General features: G+C 41.7%; 1 protein-coding gene across 1 annotated transcript; it reads left to right on the plus strand.

Annotated features, from left to right (window-relative positions):
• The first annotated feature begins 8,549 nt into the window (after positions 1 to 8,549).
• DMRT2 (doublesex and mab-3 related transcription factor 2) lies at positions 8,550 to 18,038 on the plus strand. Its single transcript, XM_027839509.1, has 4 exons — positions 8,550 to 8,998; positions 10,002 to 10,648; positions 13,610 to 13,712; positions 16,400 to 18,038. Exons 2-4 carry the CDS (start codon positions 10,058 to 10,060, stop codon positions 17,458 to 17,460), a joined length of 1,755 nt encoding a protein of 584 aa, XP_027695310.1. The 5' UTR covers positions 8,550 to 8,998; positions 10,002 to 10,057; the 3' UTR covers positions 17,461 to 18,038.
• Positions 18,039 to 18,348: the final 310 nt, after the last annotated feature.

An 18,348-nucleotide genomic window follows, 5' to 3' on the forward strand; every position in this document is an offset into this window, starting at 1 on the left:
TTCATTGTTTTTTATGCCATAATACTCCATTATATTGATAAACAAATTTGTTGAGTCATTCTCCAATGAATAATACTCACTTTATTTCCAGGTTTTTTTTTTTAACCATTAAAAAATATTGCAGTGAATATTTTGGTATTTATAGGGTTTTTCATTCTGTCTTGGAATGCTTAGGGCATGTGTCCACGGGAAGGGAATGAAGAGTTTAGTAAATTTTCTCACTTAATTCTAAATTGCTTTTTAGAAAGGTTGGGCAAGTTCACAACTCCAACAGTGTATTAATGTACCTGTTTTCCTAGTCAGTGAGTTTGATCGAAGGATACACAAGATCAGTTTGAAATCAGCAGCTCCATAGTTTATCTCCACTCACCCTGAAATTGCAGTTTCCATTTAACACAACCTCAGTATCCTGCATGCTGAAGTATTCTGTGGGACTCAGAGATGCAAAGAAACAAACAAGGTATGGTCCTAACACTGAGGCAGCCAAGAATCATTCCTTAGTGGAGAGATTTTAATATCTTAAAGCAGAGTTGAATGCAAACATCCTGGCAATGGTCTCATAAAATCTGACAAGAGAATCTTGTGTAAGGTATGGTCCTGGGGTGTGCAGAGGGTCTATGGGGGCTTCATTTCTGAAAAGAGATGAGGACTAATGGTATGTGTCTGCTACACTGGGGGTTTTGGGTTCAGTCCTTCAGTCCATGAGCTACTAATCTTTTATAGCCTTCCATAGCACAAAACAGTAACCACAGCATTATAATAACAGCAAACTAGTACCAGAATGGTATCATAGATTTTGAGATACATTATTCAAATTATTCACCTAGACCATGATTTCATTCTTCCCATTGATATTTTTCTCTCCAGGGTAAATCAAATAATAATAACAACTCAAAAAAGGCAGTGGGACATTAAGAACCAGTGTTGGAGTCAGGAAGACGAGTTCAAGACACTACTCGACACACACTTGTTGTGTGACAATGAGCAAGTTACTTAACTTCTCAGTGCCCCAAGCAACTATCTCTAAGACTAGGAAGTTACACAGAACAGCATGCAATCGATTCTGAGAGTTCCCTGAAATCACAGGTTCAAACTAACCAAAATCTATAATTCATATTTACAGAACACCTTAATATTCATAAAATAGTTACCTCACAACAACATTCTGAAGTAGGTAGTGCCAAATTATTATCCCCATTTTAAAGATGACAAAACTGAAGCCCTGAAAATTTAAGCAATATTTTCTTGGTCATAGGGCTAGTGAGTGTCTGAGGCGGATTTTGGACCCAAGTCTACTCTCTCCAAGCCCAGCAATCTTTCCACTGAACCATGTTGTCTCTCTAACTTGGATGACTGATGAATTTAACATCTCATGGGACTGGGAGTTTAAAAACTAGGGTCAGTAATCACTTTGCTTTTCTCTCCTCCAAGGACTCAGAGCTTAACCAATCCATCAGCTATGTGGAAGACACTGTGCTAAGTTCCAGGGAAACAAATACCAAAACAACAACAACAACAACAACAAACCTAACCTAGTCCCTGCCCTTAAGGAGCTTACATCTATAAGGAAAGACAAAATATACAAGTAAATGTAACGTATATATGAAATACATAAAAAAGAATTTTTATGGTAAAGGCACTAGCAGTTAAGGTAATTAAACAGCACATGGCATGTTCAAGCTGTTTTGGCCTGAACTTTTTATTTATTAAGTCCAGGGCTTTTCCAGCTGGTACCACAGTTGCTGTTCCCTTAGGACTTTTTTCCTTACCTAGTCATATGCCCCCACTCATGCCATTCCATATGGACCTGTGCCAAGGAGAAAGAAATATTAATAATAATTGATATTTATATACTACTCTGTCAAGCACTTTACAAATATTAGCTTATTTGGGATGCACTATGGCCCTGTGAGGCAGATGATTCAGGTATTTATCTGAATTGTATAGATGAGGCAATAATAATTTAAAGAGGTTAAGTGACTTGCCCCATGTGATTTGAGCTGTCTTTAAGACTCCAAGTACAGCATTCTGTGGACAAATACAGCATTCTATAGTTAATCAATCCTCTATTTTCCTGTCTGTGAAGTTCATTCCCATTCTGCCTTGATGGACTAATATGAATTCCTGCCATAAAAATTTGTAGAGGATTTTTAAGGTCAGTTATAAAATGTTATTCTCTTAGGATTTCCTAATCCAAGTCCAGGTAATTGCTGAATTTAAAAAGTAGGTAAGAGGTTCCCAATGCTTACTATTTCTGTTAGTGTTGAAAAACATCTTATCTCTAAGAGCTTTTCAGAGATGAGAAGATGGAGGGATGGATTGTTCCCTTAGGTCTTGGGCATAGGGATGACATGGATTTTTGGCATTTGGGGATGCTGTCGATTCATTCCATCCCAGGGTCAACCAGTACCTAGCTTCAATGGAGAAGAGAAGTGGAGTTGGAGTTGGAGGTCTAGAGAGAGATGGTTAGATAAGGTGTATTTGTACTGGAGGGAATTGCAATATCACTTCCTGATGGCAGCTAAATATCTGCTCTGCTAACATTTCCAGATATTAACATACACAAAAAAATAAAAATGAGTTTTAAAAAAAATTATCACATCTCCTGACTTAACACTTGACACCCTCCTGAGAAACCAACAAACTTTTAAGCTGCTTTATATTGCCCCCTGCTCCCAAACTTTTCCCCTGGAGAATTGAAGCATTTTCTAGTAAGGAAAATAGGGCAAAGAGAAAAGAGAAATGGGTGGGTGGGTGGGTGGGTGGAGGTCATATAGAAAACAGGGAGTTAGGATTTCTTGGTTATGGACTCACTGGAAACCAGGTACAGTAAATGTGGTCCACTCCTGGTATAATGTAATGAACCTGGGACAAAGAGTTGGGAGGCCTGTTTCTACTCGCAAATCTTCCCACTGAGTAGATGAGTTACCATGGACACTTAAGTCACTTCACCTCTCAGAGCATCATTTACTTCCTGTCTGTAAAAAGAGGGGGTTATATTGTGAGATTTCCAAAGTCTCTTTTAGATTGCCCATTTTATCATGAGAGGACATAACTTTTACGTGACATTAATATGTGGCCTTCATTTAAGGAGGAACGGGATGTCAGATCTCATTGTCATTTTGATTATCTTTTTAGAAGAACCTGTTAGAGGGAAAGGAACTGCCTTAAAAGCAAGATTAACAGAAACTATACTATGTATTTTACTTACCCTCCCCCCCTCCAGATTATTTCCACAACTGCATGTGAAAGTTTTATCTTTGATTACACAAAACAAATTGGGAAATCATATCCAAGAAATCCCATCTGGGATTATTTGTTATTCTCTGTCCTCTGAATGGTCAGAATTGTTCAAACTTTAGTTTTGTTTTGCTTTTTAATTGCCCTTTGCTATCTCCTGTGGGCTGGAGGGGAAAAGTTTCCAAGAGACATTTGATTCAGCTGGTGTTGGACTCAGTTGTGCAAGTGAAACAGACTTTGAATCCATGTGCATCCATCACAGCCCTCAACAGCAATGCACATTTAGATGCCTGGGGGAGGAGGGTGGGGGAGTGGGGAATAACCTTTTCTTTTATCCCTTTCAATCAAAACATCTCCACTTCTCCAGTTATGTAGGTGTTGGTATTAGGGGGAGAGAAGAAAGGACTCATCCTGGTCAATCCTTCTTTAAGTGCCACTTCAGAGTAGTGAAGCAGCGGGAGGAGGGAACCTCACCTTTTCTCCCAGAGGACAGGTGCAGAGAGAGGAAGCTAGTGTAGAACAGAGAGGACTATTTGGAGACAGGCAGCATAAACTACCTGAGGCTGTTGCAGCTTCTTGGAGAACAGTAAATTTGCAAGGCGTCCGTCCTAGAAGTGAGCCAGGGCTAGGGAGTGTGGGCTGGCAGAGGAAAAGGCATCAAAGTACCCGAATCACCGAAAATAAAACAAATCGACCCTCATCATATAGCAAAGGAAAATAAATACAGGACGCAGAAGAAGTGCTGGGCGTGGGGTGGAGGGGAAAGGAAAGGATTGAAAATGCTTATTCTGCAGAGATAGCAACAGATCAGCTAAAACATTCATACACCAACACAGAAATACTGAAGAGAAATGATTAAAATAGAGATGAAGAAGTCGCCAGCGTAAGGTAGTCTTGGACGACGGATTTTTTTTTTTTTTTTTTTGAGAAAGCATGATAACAAAAAAAGGGAAGAAGGAAAACCACCAGTCCATTGCCAAAAAGAGGTATTCTGTTCTTCCGATTTATCTTTTTCTTTCCTTGCTTGATTTCATCAAAGTTTAAAAGCGGCGGCTGAGGGCCACAGTCGCCCTTGGGCTACCAGGTGGGAGAATCTAGGAGGTGGTGATGGGGGAGCTGCTAAGGCGGGAACTAACTAAGGCAAACAAACTTTAAGAGGAGAAGAAGAAGAAAGTTAGACAAACAGTTCTTGGAAAAGCCGAGGTTCGACTCTCCTGTTCCCCGCGGGTAAGGTAAACATAAGGCAAACTGTTTTGTAATTTACTAGAATGACTCACAGAATTTCGCTTTGTAATTCGGTGTCAGTTTACAAGCCAAAGGGACTTCTGTTTCCTCACCTAACAGGTCTTCTGTCATGCTTTGACCCCTTTTTAAGAGAAGGACCCCAAGAGGGAAAGCTGGATTCCGAGGGTCTTTGCCTTTTAGTCATGCTTATAAGTCAAACGGTAGCCTGGGTCTCCTTTGAGGATGAATAATATCAAACACGAGGGACTTCAGCTCTTCCTTTCCAACTCCCACACCTTCGAGGTTCAGCCCCCGGAGACTGCTGAGCCAGCTATCTGTCAAAAAGAGAAGGGGCAAGCAGCGGGATAGGGGCCCGAGCCCTCGGTCTGCCTAGGTGCTCGCAATCAAAAGGTCCTCTGGCATGGGCATGAACTATTGCGCTATTTCTAATCTTTCAAACAAAGCGAACAGAGGGGCTGCGGGCTGGCGCTGATGGAAGAGATGCTGGGGTAGCTGGAGCCCGCGAGGTGACGCGATGTAGGCCAGCAGGGGCGCAATGGGCTTAGTTTGCTGGTGGTTATTTTCTTCTTAGAGAAGGGGTACCGGACTATGTTACTATGAAGTCCCTAGAAAAGGGCCAACTAGCTTTGTAAACTCTGTCCTGAACCTACAGACCCCTCCACAAAACAACAGCCTGTCTCTCTGGGAATTCTGGAGAGAGTTTCGAAAGGAGCATTTAAAGATGGAGGGCTTAATCGGCTTGCTCAGGATCCTTAACTGGGAGGGTGAAAAGTGGGGTTAGAGAGAGGGGCATGGTGTGGTGGGGCTGAGGGAACGAGGGAGTGGAAGCCATCTCTTTAATCCACTCTCCTTTCTTTTCTTCTGGTGCCCGGAATCATTCATTCTCTCTACTAGTTCTTGGGTGTTTTGCAGCAAACTTCATTTCATTCCAGTCCATTTCATTTCATTTCAACTCAGCTCAGTTCAGTTCGAGTCAGCTCAATTAAATGCATTTCAGATCAGCTCAAGAGCAGCGATGTATAGAGAAAAGAGTATTAGACCAAGAGATGACTTCAGATCCCTGCTCTGACACTCGTGCTCCGTGACTTTAGTTAAGTCACTTCACGGGTCTGGGCCTCTTGTATGAAGAACGAGGTGGTTGGGCTAGGTTGTTTCAAGGTTCCCTTCCAGCTCCAGCAAACTAAGTGACTTGTATGAATTAATTCCATTCAACAGACATCGCCGCCTCGCTGGTCACTCAACTTCTCATCTCCCCTTATTTCCTCCCAGTTCCCTGGAAATAGCTACTAATACTTCCTTCACCTGGAGTCTCCAGAGTTGTTATCTACCACGATGGAGGCTGCGCTCTTGGACCAGGCTTGAGCGTTGGCCTGGCATGTATTTTTCTCTTTGTGGGCAGTTTACAGTACACATGGCTCAGTGGTTTCTACTTTAGGTAGCATTTATTTAAACTGGAAGAGCTCATACCTTTTGTTTATTTTCAATTTGGGGAGTAGCCTGTCCCTCTTTTTTGCCATTCACTCTCTTAATTTTATTTCTCCTTCTGCCACTCTTTTTTTGTGGCACTGCTCTCTCTACCCTCTGTCCCTTTTCCGTTCTCCTCCCCCCTTCTCTCTTTCCCCCTTTCCTTCTCTTTAACTTCCTCTCCTTCCCCTCTTTGCTTTGCTCTTTACGCCTCCGTTTTCAATCCTCCCTCCTCCTTCTAACTTAATCAGTGAGCTGGATTATTCTCAACAGTTTATTCTCTGGTTAGCCAAAAGTGGGCAAGCTCACTTTCTTGTTTTCGTCAATTTCTTTGTCGCCCCTCCCCCCCGCCCCCGGTTAAACTGACTTTTGAAAGGTATTTTATCCGCCCTTCTCCAACTATAAAAAAAATAAAGGATTGTATAGTTTGTAAAATGTACAACATATACTGTGTAATTGCGGTTTTGCATTATGCATGCATATTCCTAAGGAGAAACATGCTAATGTATATTTGCGAAGGTAAAATTGTAGCTGTCAAATATTGACACTGAAAAATTCAACAGGGATTAGTAAAAAAAAAACAATCTTTCTAACAATATACTATAATTACTCAAGAAAATTGCCCAAGATGAAATATATTTAACAATTAGGGAGTAGGGGGAGAGAACTTGGAAGGAGACAGAAAACAAAATGCGTTTCCTTTGGTGTAAGTGGTTTACCTCTGAGGGTAACTGACATGAGATTTATGTGTGCACTTATCACATTTTCTTAAGGGAGGCAGCAGTTCTGGGTCTCTAACTTATGCCTCCGGATTCCCAATTCAGTGAGCTTACAAGTATTTTTCTGTACAATATTAAACGATTCACGTAACCTCTCTGGATCTCAGTTTTATCATTTGAACTTCAGTTTCATCAAAATTGCTTGCCTCCTAGGATTGTTGTGAGGATTAGATAAACTAATGTATTTTAAAGTATTTGGAGAAATAAAAACCACGTTGTACAAACAGAAGGTAGTGATGTTATTTATAGGAACGGTTTATGTAAATTTAGCCTTTATCTATCTGCCCTTTCCTTGTTTGACAGCCTGTCTGTTGTTGCTTCTATTTTATCCTTTATGGAAAACGAGAGCTTTTCTGAAATCATCACAAGAGAAGCATAAATATCGAAAACCAGCCTGTCCCTTTTCACCTTTGCCATCTTGGGATGCAAAAGCTTTCGAGCCTCAGAGATTTCCACCAGCTGGAGTTTAGGAAGATATTTTCTAAAAACGTGCACAGAAACGTTCACCTAAATTAATGAATCATCTCGGGAAAGAGCAACATTTCAAAAACACAACACACAGGAATAGCCTTCATCCTTTGGGGGGCGGGGATTAGGGGTTCCAGTGGAAAAAATTTAGTTTTAAAGTAGTTAGTAAATTCTGTTCAAACATGCTGAAGTTTGAGTATCCTCTGAAGAAGGCATGCTGGGGGAAAATGACCATTGGAACTAAGTCAACATGTCCTAGTTCAGTGGTGAAAAGCTTCAGGATCCCTGGGTGATTTCTTCTTACTCTCTCACCTAACCCATTCATATCACGGTGTAACCAGCAAACTACTCATTCTAATTTTTTTAAAATCAATACATAACACAGATATGAATTAAAAGAACAACCTTTCCTTTTAATATAGTGTGAAGTTAAGGACAGTGAATGCTTTTATTTCCAGGAAGTTTGCTGGAATTCGAGAGTTGAAGGGAAGAGCCGGTAGGAAATCTCTTTCTTTTATAAATTAAAATGTATTAAAATAATCATACTTTTAAAAAAACCCACTAGATTAACACAACATGCTTATCTGGTAGTTACTTTTATGAAAGGATGAACGTTCCTATCTGTGGATGCATCAGTTATCCCAACAGAAAAATAAAATTCGATATTGGATAAACATTAGAAACAAAAACAAAAGACAACTTTACAATTGGGGAAGAAGTGAGTAATAAGATGAAGACTTTTGGGCTTCTAAAATGAAAGACTCTACGTACACACAAATGTTAAATGTGTACAGAGATTTCGAATTACGACCAGTTTTGAATAATGATTGCTTCCAGAAGAAAAAGGACGCCATAATTTCCCCCACTAACTTTCGTTTAATTTTAAGTATCACTAGAATGATTGTGACGTATCCCGCTCAGCTAGTCCCTCTGACCTCCTGCGGTAGTATTTATTACTTTCTCTCCCATATGTTTACAGTATAGGCTTTGAAAACCCATTATCATTGTGCCTCCGCATGTGAGTGGCTATATTTTTGTTTTCTTGCCCGAGTGAGAAACAGTGGCTTTTCCTTAGACCCTAGTTAGTTACCCAATTGGTGCTTGCTTTGGTAAAGGTGACCTCGCTTTACCGAAAGCACAGACAGCCGGACTTGGCAGGGCACTGCAGGGGAGGAGACAAGCGGTAACTGAGAAGGCGGAGGGGACAGAGGCCAAGGAAACTCCATAGCCAATCAGAACGCCCATCGGTTTACAACCTACCAATCAGTTGGTCCGGAGCGCGGCAGTCTGAGCAGATAATACAAGGAAGGGGCGAGGCGGCCCCGGGACTGTTACTGTAGACCGACCTGTGTGTGAGGCCTCAGAGCAGTGCAAAGGAGCAAGCAGCCTTGGTCATAGCAGGAGCATTACGATCTCCCCTACATTTTCTCTGCTAGAGCGATCCCAGAGGCGTCTCCACGACTTCGCAGGTCTTCCAGCACCTTTTCCCATCATCTAGGGCTGCAAAAGGCTCTACCCTGGCTCATAGCCCCCAACCCTCCAACTCCTCTAACTAAGGCTTGAGTACATACCCCTGCTATGGGCTACTGAGAACTTGCCTATATCTCTTCCATCCCGCCCCTTCCCTTCTTTCTACTTTCTCTCCCATCTTCGAACTCCCCATCTAGTGGGTCCCCTGCCCCACGGTCAACTCTACAGAGAATTGATTGGTTCAATTCTCAAGCGCACCCAGCTATCTGAGAGCCAGATCACAAGACTGGATGTCGTTTGCGTTTCCTGCCGCCCTGGACCACATATCTTTGGTGAGTCCGATTGCTTGGGGGAAATTGGATGTGGGAGGTGAACTAAGTCCTGGATTTGGGGTGCCCAAAAACCATGAACAATTTTTTTTTTTTTAAAGTTTCAAGCCAGGTCCTTTGACTTAACAGATTTAAACCAAGGCACACGTCATGTATTACCTACCCGGGTTCGGCCTTACATAGCTCAGTTGTTTCGAATGTACAAGACTTTTGGGGAGCCAGTGACTGTTTTGTAACAAGTGTTCGGGTGGTATTTAAAGATCAGAAGCAGAACTTGCTTTACAAAGCTTTTAATTCTTTCTGGAGAATGAGGGACATAATTCATTCCAAAAACCAAACCACACCTAATGGGGCATAATTGAGTCCATTTGTAGTTTCACAAAGTGTTAGGTTGGGTGAAAAGATAACTAAGAATGGTAAGGCTTTGTCACCAGTTTACAATCAACTTTTAAGAAAAGGAAAAACATTCTGTATTGGTGCCGCCAAACCAATCTGTCTTCAGTGAAGTCTGACAGGTGGCCTAGTCTGGCCTAGACCAACAGCAGAGATATATACACGTTTTAATAGAGATTTTAATCTTGAAGTAATAGGCTGCAAGTATGACACAGGAACTCTTTGTGGGAATTCGGAGAGAGAGGCAATAACTTTTACGAGATTTGTTTAATGAATGGAGCAAAGTGCAGTTAGTTATCCGGCTTGGCGTAAAATCTAGGTAATAAATTCAGCATGACCACATTTGATAGAAACCTGACATGTAGATAATAATTACACTTCATTTGTGCTAAGGTGATAAGATCAGTGCTTTGTATGTCCTGGGGCTAAGTGCATTAAGGTCATGTTTGTGTGTGTGTGTGTGTGTGTGTGTGTGTGTGTGTGCTTGTGCGCACCAGTTGGGAATGGGTAACCTTGAGGCAAATTAAAGGCCATTAAGTCTCTGCGTGGCTCCGTGATCATGAAAGTAATTGAAACTGGGTTGGGTCTCTTTGGTATCGTTTTGTTTTCACAGTGAGCAGGTCGGGCCAAGGTACGGGTTGAACAGAGGGGAGACCCAAGGCGCACACCATGGCCGAACTTCAGGCAGCCCTTGCGCCGGGGGACTGGGAGATAGACGTGGAGAGCTTGGAGCTAGAGGAAGAGCGCCAGGGAGCGCAGATGCCGCCGTCGTCGCTGCTGCCTCCGCAGCTTCCCCGGCCGCGTGGGTCCGGCTCCCTGCCAGCAGGAGGGGAAGGGGAAGACGAGGAAGAGGACGAAGACGAGGAAGAGGAGGAAGATGAAGGAGAGGAAGAAGGAGAAGGGGAAGACGAAGGGCCATCCCCGGGGACGCCAGACCCACCCCAGCAGCGGGAGCAACTGAAGGAGCAGGGCCCAGAGCCGCGGCCACTGCCGCCCCAGCAGCCCCTGCAGGAGCAGCTTGAGGCGGCAGGACAGGCCGAGCGAGGGGGTAGCTGTGCCAGAGGCGGGGGCGAGCAGAGGAAGCTAAGCCGCACGCCCAAGTGCGCCCGCTGCCGAAACCACGGCGTGGTGTCCTGCCTGAAGGGCCACAAGCGCTTCTGTCGCTGGCGGGACTGCCAGTGTGCCAACTGCTTGCTGGTAGTGGAGAGACAGCGGGTCATGGCGGCGCAGGTGGCACTGCGGAGGCAGCAGGCCACCGAGGTGAGTATTTGGCTCCAGGGTACGGGTGGCACCTGGGCTTGGAGGAGACTGGTGGTGGTGGTGGATAATCTCCATCAGAGATAGAGCGCAACGAGGGGTGTGTGTGTGTGTGTGTGTGTGTGCGCTCAGTAGAGGTAACAGGAGCCCCATTCGTTAGGGACCACCAGAGGGGAGTTTGAGGTGTGTGTGTGTGTGTGTGTGTGTGTGTGTGTGTGTGTGGTGAATCTTAAGAGGTGAGGAGACTTTCTGAGGTTGCATGATTTACTGAAGGATTCTTAACCTTTTCTATGTCCTGGACCCTTTTGCAGTCTGATGGAGTATATGGACTCCTCAGAATAGTATTTTCAAATGCATAAAATAAAATGCACTGAATTACAAAAGAAGACACTTACATTGGAATACAGTGATCAAATATTGAAAAGATATATTAAATATCTCTAATATTAAACAAAAAAGTTCATGGACCTTAGCTTAAGAACCCCTGGTCCAGTGGAATGAGAACTTCAGTGGGAGACAGAGAGCGTGGGTTCAGTTACAGGCACTTTTTACTGCTTGTGTGTAAAAAGTTACTAAGTCTTTTTGGGGCTCAGTTTCCTCATCTATAAAAAGAGAGCTTTGGATTAAAGATGTCTAAGGTCCTTTTCAGATCCTATGAGCATTAAGAAAGATAGCTCCACTAGCTATTCAGGTGCTCCATCCCGGCACTTTAAAAACAGAGATTCTAGTGGCCCAGAGGGGAGAAAGCTAACCTCCAAAATATCTGACCAAGTACAGCCACTTTTTACCTTCTGTTCTTCCATCCTGTTTAATGATTGAACCCAGCTCCCTTCCTCTTTTTACTCTCTTAAAAGGGTATGGAAGAACCTCTCTGTTGACAGTGCTAGAGTTCTGGGGGCTAGAGACAGTAGTAGGGCTTCCCTCTGTACCTGGCTGGGTGATCATTCTCTCCTCTTCCCCCTCCCCAATCATTTCAACTAATTTGTCTTCAATTAGATTGGAAATAATAAATAAATGGTTGCTAGTTGAATTCAGATTTTTTTTTTTTGGAATGGTCAGGCTGCTAAGATCAGGAAAGCCTAAGGCTATTTGTCCCTGCCAGCTTGAGTTCTAGGACTGAGAAACTTAGGGGTCTCCTTACATACATTTCTGAGGGGTTGGAAAGAATTCAGGGCTGAGATCACCCTTTAGTCAAGATGAGAAAGAGTTATGGGACATATGATTTCAAGGGGGTTGGGTACTCACAGTGTGGAGGCTCCCTTCACTGATACAGATCAGTAACTCTTCTCTAACTTTATCTTAGAGAATTGCCCATGGGTCCTGAGAGGTTAAGTGAATTGCCTACGGTCACACAGCTATTATGTATCAGAAGCAAGATTTACATTTCCTGGCTTCAAATCTTACTCCTTCTTAATATAAATGTGAGTTAGCCATTGCCTGACTCTACCACTGCTAATACTAGGAAGAGCATTACTCGTCCTACTTTCTTTTTATTGACCAAATGACACCCCAAGTTGACAGCTCCTTACCTTACCAGGAATGGAGACAGAAAGAATACTAAGAGAGGAGACCTGAATTTATTTTTAGCAAGATAATCTCCCTGATCCCTGGTAGTGAGCACTAGAAATAAATTGGCTTGCTCTGTCTCATCCAACTCAAGGTTTCTAAGGAAAACTCAAGAAAAACAAAAACAAAACAAAACAAAAAACCAAACCAAGCCCCAAACCAAAAACCTCCTCCTTTCCCAAGAAAGTCCATCACCTTCCTCCTATATTCTTTTGTCTCTGCAGGGTTAAGGGGGCTATCTTTTCCCTGTTCATAACCAAGGTGGAGCTGGAGGTATAGGGGTAGTAGAGGAGAATTGCTGAGCTTTCCCCACCAGAAGAAGCCCAACCCTCTCCCCGGCCTAAGATTTCAGCCCAGCTAAATCTGCTGGAGTTGGGTTGCGTGCCACGACCCACATCGCTATTCATGGGGTTATGGTTGAGAAACTGCTCTCTCCCTCCTCCACCTGGCTGTTCTGGATGGTTTAGTTTTGCTCTCATTTTCCTAAAATGCATAAAGGACTAACCTTGCATTTCCAGGGTGTCTGGGGACAAGAAAGGGGATCTTTAAAGACAGAGATCCTAGCTGCCCAGAGCTTAGAGGGAGAGAAAACTAGCCTCCAAAATCACTGACCAAGGATAGCCATCCACTCCTTTCACTAGTTAATGAATCATTACAACCACTATCTCCTTCCCTCTGTCCATTCAGAATGCTCTGGTTAGGATAAATTTCTTCTTGACTTTGGTCTCCTTTGAACTGGCCCCTTGGTTTTCAGTAGGTTTGCTGTTCTTACTCTACACCCCAAATAATTTGTGGACCCTTAGTCTAAATGGCGTGTATGTGTGTGTGTGTGTGTGTGTGTGAGAGAGAGAGAGAGAGAGAGAGAGAGAGAGAGAGAGAGAGAGAGAGAGAGAGAGAAAGTCACAATTAGGTGGGAATTTGGAAGATTATGTCAGATTTGGAGTAGTAGCAAGCAGCAGGGAGCCTGCCTGGGAAAACAGCTTGCTAAGGGCTCCCAGGGCCTGGAAGAGTGTAGGAAGAAATAATGGGGAGTGGAGTGGGGAGACATGAGGGGAGGCTGGTAGCTGAGAAGGGGCATTTGATCCCCAAGTTAGGAGAAAATAGGATCACCAAGATTACTTGCTCCTTATACTTCTGATTGGGTGACTTTTTGGGTAGATAGATACTTCTCTTTCCTGGACTTTACCCCTCCTCTGATAGTCAGGGTACTGACATCATTCCCTTCTGAAGGGCCTGCTGTTGAGGTTTTTACATATGTATTCATTTCCTCATCTTATCTAGAATTGTTTTCATATCAGGGAAATGAAAAAGAGGTTTGAGAGCTATGTCCTCATCATCGCCCTCACCTGTCCCTTTCTTTGGGCAGCTTGGTTAATTTTGCTTCCTCCCTACCTGCAGGACAAGAAAGGGCTCTCTGGGAAACAGAATAATTTTGAACGCAAAGCAGTCTACCAGAGACAAGTCCGGGCACCCAGTTTGCTGGCCAAAAGCATTTTGGAAGGTAAAACAAAACAAAAACATCCTCTTGATCTCAGGGAACCCAAGGTCTTTTGCACTTGAAATGAGCTATGCTGGGCTGCCTAATCTCTGCTTCTCAGGACTTGTACATTCATTGACCTGTGGAGAAGTCTGAGCAGCAAGTACTTCTAAGGTCTGAAGGCTTCCTTTCTTGCACTAAATAGCTGCAGCAGAGGATATACACAAGTTTGTGCTAAGCATGGCCCCATTTAGGATAGCTTGTGTATTACTAAACTGACTGTCATAACAGATTTAGTTGCAGTTTACTGGCCAATAGATTATAATTTAGGCAACATGAACATTTCCTGTGTAGGGTTATGCTAACAATAACTTTGAGTGTGATTAGAAAGAACAACTGTTAATTGGAAAGAAAGAACCAAAGAAAGGAAGTTTCACCCTCATCCTTGCTGGACACTCCAGGGGCTGTGTCTAGGTGGATAAAGTGAAGTAAGGAATTGAACCTAGCAATTTTGATTAGTATGGTCATCTAATTTGGGTAATTCACTTAGAGAAATTTATTTTTGTCTTTCACTCCAGAGAATTGCCTCTGATCTATACTTTTCTTTGTAGCCTAAATTCCTGACCCAAAGCAATGCTTTAAATAACATGTTTCATAAACACACTTCTTCCCAATGATCTTTTGGGCCATTTCTATATCAAACCAAATTAATCAAAGGGTAAATTTGGGCTGTGCAGAACTGGTGTTTATACTTATTCACTTGTTCTGGTGCCCAGAGATGTAGCCATGCATAGTTCCTCTCCTTTTCTTTCTTTTAAAAAGATATTTTTGTGTCCTTCAATTGAAGATCTTTATATGTTAATGGGCTAAATAGCATATGACTACCTTGTTAAAAAATAACTTTTTGAAAAAAGTCTATCACTGTGTTTATTTTATTTATTTCCATCCCAGAAAATTCAGATTGAAAAGCATATTTTCAAGTCCAGAATTAGGAGGTTTTATTAGCTGAGCATTCTAGGTTCATAAGCTATTTTCCATTGCTGTATTTTGTGCTATGTAGATCAGATCTCAAACAATTTTTTGCACCTCAGAAGTTAATTTGGTTATAAACTGGGCAAATAAAATTATGATGATAAAGATCATACTTTAAAAGTGCAATTGAGCTGCCTGTGCAAAAATGTCAGCCTAAATCTAGATAAATAACTTCCTGGCAAAGATTTGTGCTATAGAAATAGAAACATTAATTTTCATTTTTTATTTTATTTGCAAATGAGCACAATGGACTCATCATTATGTAAACACAAATGGCACAATAGACTTTTCAAACAAATTTGATAGTGGTGAATACTGATGAATGATCACAGGCCCAAAGTATTTTATGTTGCCAGAAATGCTATTTATATTACACTAATCTATGTTTTTGACCCTGTCTCTATTCACAAAATATGAGATGACTTTATCTGTGTTCTAATGTTTGCCTGTAGAACCATTTTGGTTTCTTGCCAAGATAATTAATGATAGGGGAAAGATATATACATACATACATACATACATACATACATATACATACATACAGACATGTATATATATACATACACACACACACTATATATACATACATACATACATATACACATATTTTTAAAAAAGGTACTTTAAATACCTTCTAGTGAATTTTCTTTCCCTGACTTTTCCCCTCTGAGAAGAATAACTAAAATGTTCTAGTGAATTTTCTTTCCCTGACTTTTCCCCTCTGAGAAGAGTAACTAAAATGTTCTCTAGTGAATTTTCTTTCCCTGACTTTTCCCTTCTAAGAAGAGTAACTAGAATGTTCAATGCAGTGTTTGGCTAGGCAACAAAGGTCTTCCCAATGTTCTCTGCTTCCCTTGCTGTCCCTGAAATTCATTCTGAATCTTATCTCTTATTCTTCTTACTAATCTGCATTAAATTTCTTTATTTCTCTTTTCTTCTAGTTATCCTTGGATTATTCCACATCTGTAACAATGTGTACATAATGGTCCATCTTTAGAAAATAAATATGACATCTGCTCTAGGTATAGATTTCTTTTTTGATAATAGAAAAAGGGTGATGTGATGATAATGTAATTTACTTCAGGAAACAAGTGAGGCAACTTGGAAGGATGGTGAGAATACTGGACTGGGAGCCATGAGACCTTGGCCTTGGGTTCTGCTACCAGCTAGTTATAGGACAATGGCCAAGTCACATCACCTCTCTAGGTCTCAGTTTCCCTATCAGTAAAACAAGGGAATTATGCTAGATGGTTTCTAAGGTCTCCTCTAGCAGTGATATTTCATAGTATGCTAAGCAGCATCCTCTCCTAAAATGCTAGAACTTGTGAAAAACATTAACTTTTGGGTCAGTAAGCCCCAAAAAGGTAAAGTTGGAGAAAATGTACAATGGAAATTGCAGAGAGGATTCTTTTTCAGGTATGGGTTGGATTAGGTATCCTCTCAAGTCCCTTCCAACTCTCGAGATTCTGTGAAGTTGGATCTGGAACTACCCTCTTGCTCCACTTGCATCGGGGTTAGAAAATTCTAGTAATATAGAATTGTGGATAGGTGCTTCTTAAACGTTGTTAACCAGAGAATGAGTGTCCTCATTCTTGAGTTTCTTCTTGCCATGTTGTTGTTTAACCCCTTGTTCTTTTCGCATATTAATATCATTTGTCTTCATCCCTTGCCCTGTTTAGGCTACCGCCCCATTCCAACAGAGACTTACTTGGGAGGGACTTCCCCTCTGCCTCCCCCTGTGAGTGACAGGATGAGAAAAAGACGAGCATTTGCCGATAAAGAACTAGAGAACATTATGCTAGAGAGAGAATTTAAAGAGAGAGAGATGATGGAAGCTACTCAAGCTGCCGCCTTGTTTCTGCCTAACCGCATGGTGCACGGACCTGAATATAACACCTATAAAACTGCCTATAGCCCAACTCCAGTGGAAACTCCGAGCAAGGACTTTTGCAATTTTTTGCCTACCTGTCTTGATCTGACTATGCAGTATTCTGGATCTGGGAACATGGAACTGATTTCTTCTAACGTCAGTGTGGCCACTACCTACCGGCAGTACCCTTTGTCTTCCCGGCTCTTAGTCTGGCCCAAGTGTGGCCCCATTAGCGATGCTCTTCTTTACCAACAGTGCCTACTAAATGCAACCACTTCAGTACAAACTCTGAAACCTGGGGCCAACTGGGACTCTAAGGTGTCCCAAGGTCAAGAGGGACAAAATGTAGAACAGAGCATGATGTCACCCAAAATGGAGAACTCTCCATTGTTGCCTCACACTCATGAGATCCAAACCTCCAGAAATGAAATTCAGTGTGCCCTTCAGGAAGTTCGTGAAAGATCAGCTTTCTCCCCTCCCAAAAGACATTTTTCACAGATCTCTCAGAAGGACTCTGTGTCTCCTCAAGAGCATGTCTTAAACAAGATCAGCAAAGAAAGCAGTAGGCACCCTCTGCCACTCAAATATAATCCATTCCACTCATTATTTCAGCAAACACTTAATGACAAATCAGGACCTGAGTTAAAAACACCATTTGTCAAAGAATCCTTTGAAGAGGCAGTTAAGAAACGTAGAGAGTGCTCAGTCAAAGAGAACCAGAAATACAAATTTACAATAGACAGATATGCGAAAGACTTTTTTGCAGCCAAACAAGTTGGAGCGAAACTTTCCACAAATGAACCTCTGTCATTTTCTGTTGAGTCTATTCTTAAGAGGCCTTCATCTGCTGTCACTCATGTCTCTCAATGAACTACTGCTTAAAAGGGAGACTTTAAACTTCTGGCATCTTGCAGAACTTTTGCCAGCTATTAACTATTTTTAATGAAAAAAAATGTACAGAGGAACTGATGATGTAAATGATGATTTTAAAATGTGTTCATATGTATGCATGTGTCTTTTCCCATTCAAATAAACATATTTAAATCTAAAGACTAGATTGCACCTAGATGCAAACTGTAAAGTGCTATGCTTTACACAGCATTTCAAAAACAACAATAAAAATGAAATTGCAATGAACAGATCCAGTTGCTGAAATAACTAAGGCTGTCTGCCTAGATAAATAGGAAGCTTCATCTGTTCGTGTGATAGAAATGATTAAGTCAGCTAAATGCTGAAACACCCTAGAGAGTAAGTCAAAATGATCTTTCTTTTAATTCTGTATTTTGAAAGTCTTGGGTAAACTTTGGTGATTTGGGGAAAATGGCAAAAATGCTCTGAAGAAGAACACAAGGATTATCGAAACTCTCCAGATCACATACTTCTAGGCTATCTGAAACTCAAGATAGTTAAAAATGATCATAGGATCATAAAGTTTAGAACTGGAAGGGACCTCAAAGGTCACCCAGTCCTCATTTACAGATGAGGAAACTGAGGCCTAGGATAGTTAAAAAGTCTCCAAAGTCACATAGATTGTAAGTGTCAGAGTCAAAACTCCAACCAAGGTTCTCTGACTCCAAGTCCATTATTTTCTGTTTTTTCCACTATAAAATAAAGTGCTGTTTATTTCATGGTATTAAAAGCAGCCCTGTGGTTCCTTTATGTGCTTTGTATTTTTATTTTACAATGCTACTCTATTATTCTTAAAATCTATTACATGTTTGCCATGGCTGCAAATTCATCACTTAATGATTATGTACT

The sequence above is a fragment of the Vombatus ursinus genome, unplaced genomic scaffold (assembly GCF_900497805.2).
Source record: "Vombatus ursinus unplaced genomic scaffold, bare-nosed wombat genome assembly UNPS02014832.1, whole genome shotgun sequence".
Lineage (NCBI taxonomy): Eukaryota > Metazoa > Chordata > Mammalia > Diprotodontia > Vombatidae > Vombatus > Vombatus ursinus.

What these genes read in the sequence shown, in the direction of transcription:
- DMRT2 (XM_027839509.1), top strand. Translation starts at nt 10,058, where the DNA reads ATGGCCGAACTTCAGGCAGCCCTTGCGCCGGGGGACTGGGAGATAGAC. An exon ending in GGAGGCAGCAGGCCACCGAG is followed by an intron (nt 10,649 to 13,609) that starts GTGAGTATTTGG and finishes CCCTACCTGCAG; the next exon opens with GACAAGAAAGGGCTCTCTGG. An exon ending in GGCCAAAAGCATTTTGGAAG is followed by an intron (nt 13,713 to 16,399) that starts GTAAAACAAAAC and finishes TGCCCTGTTTAG; the next exon opens with GCTACCGCCCCATTCCAACA.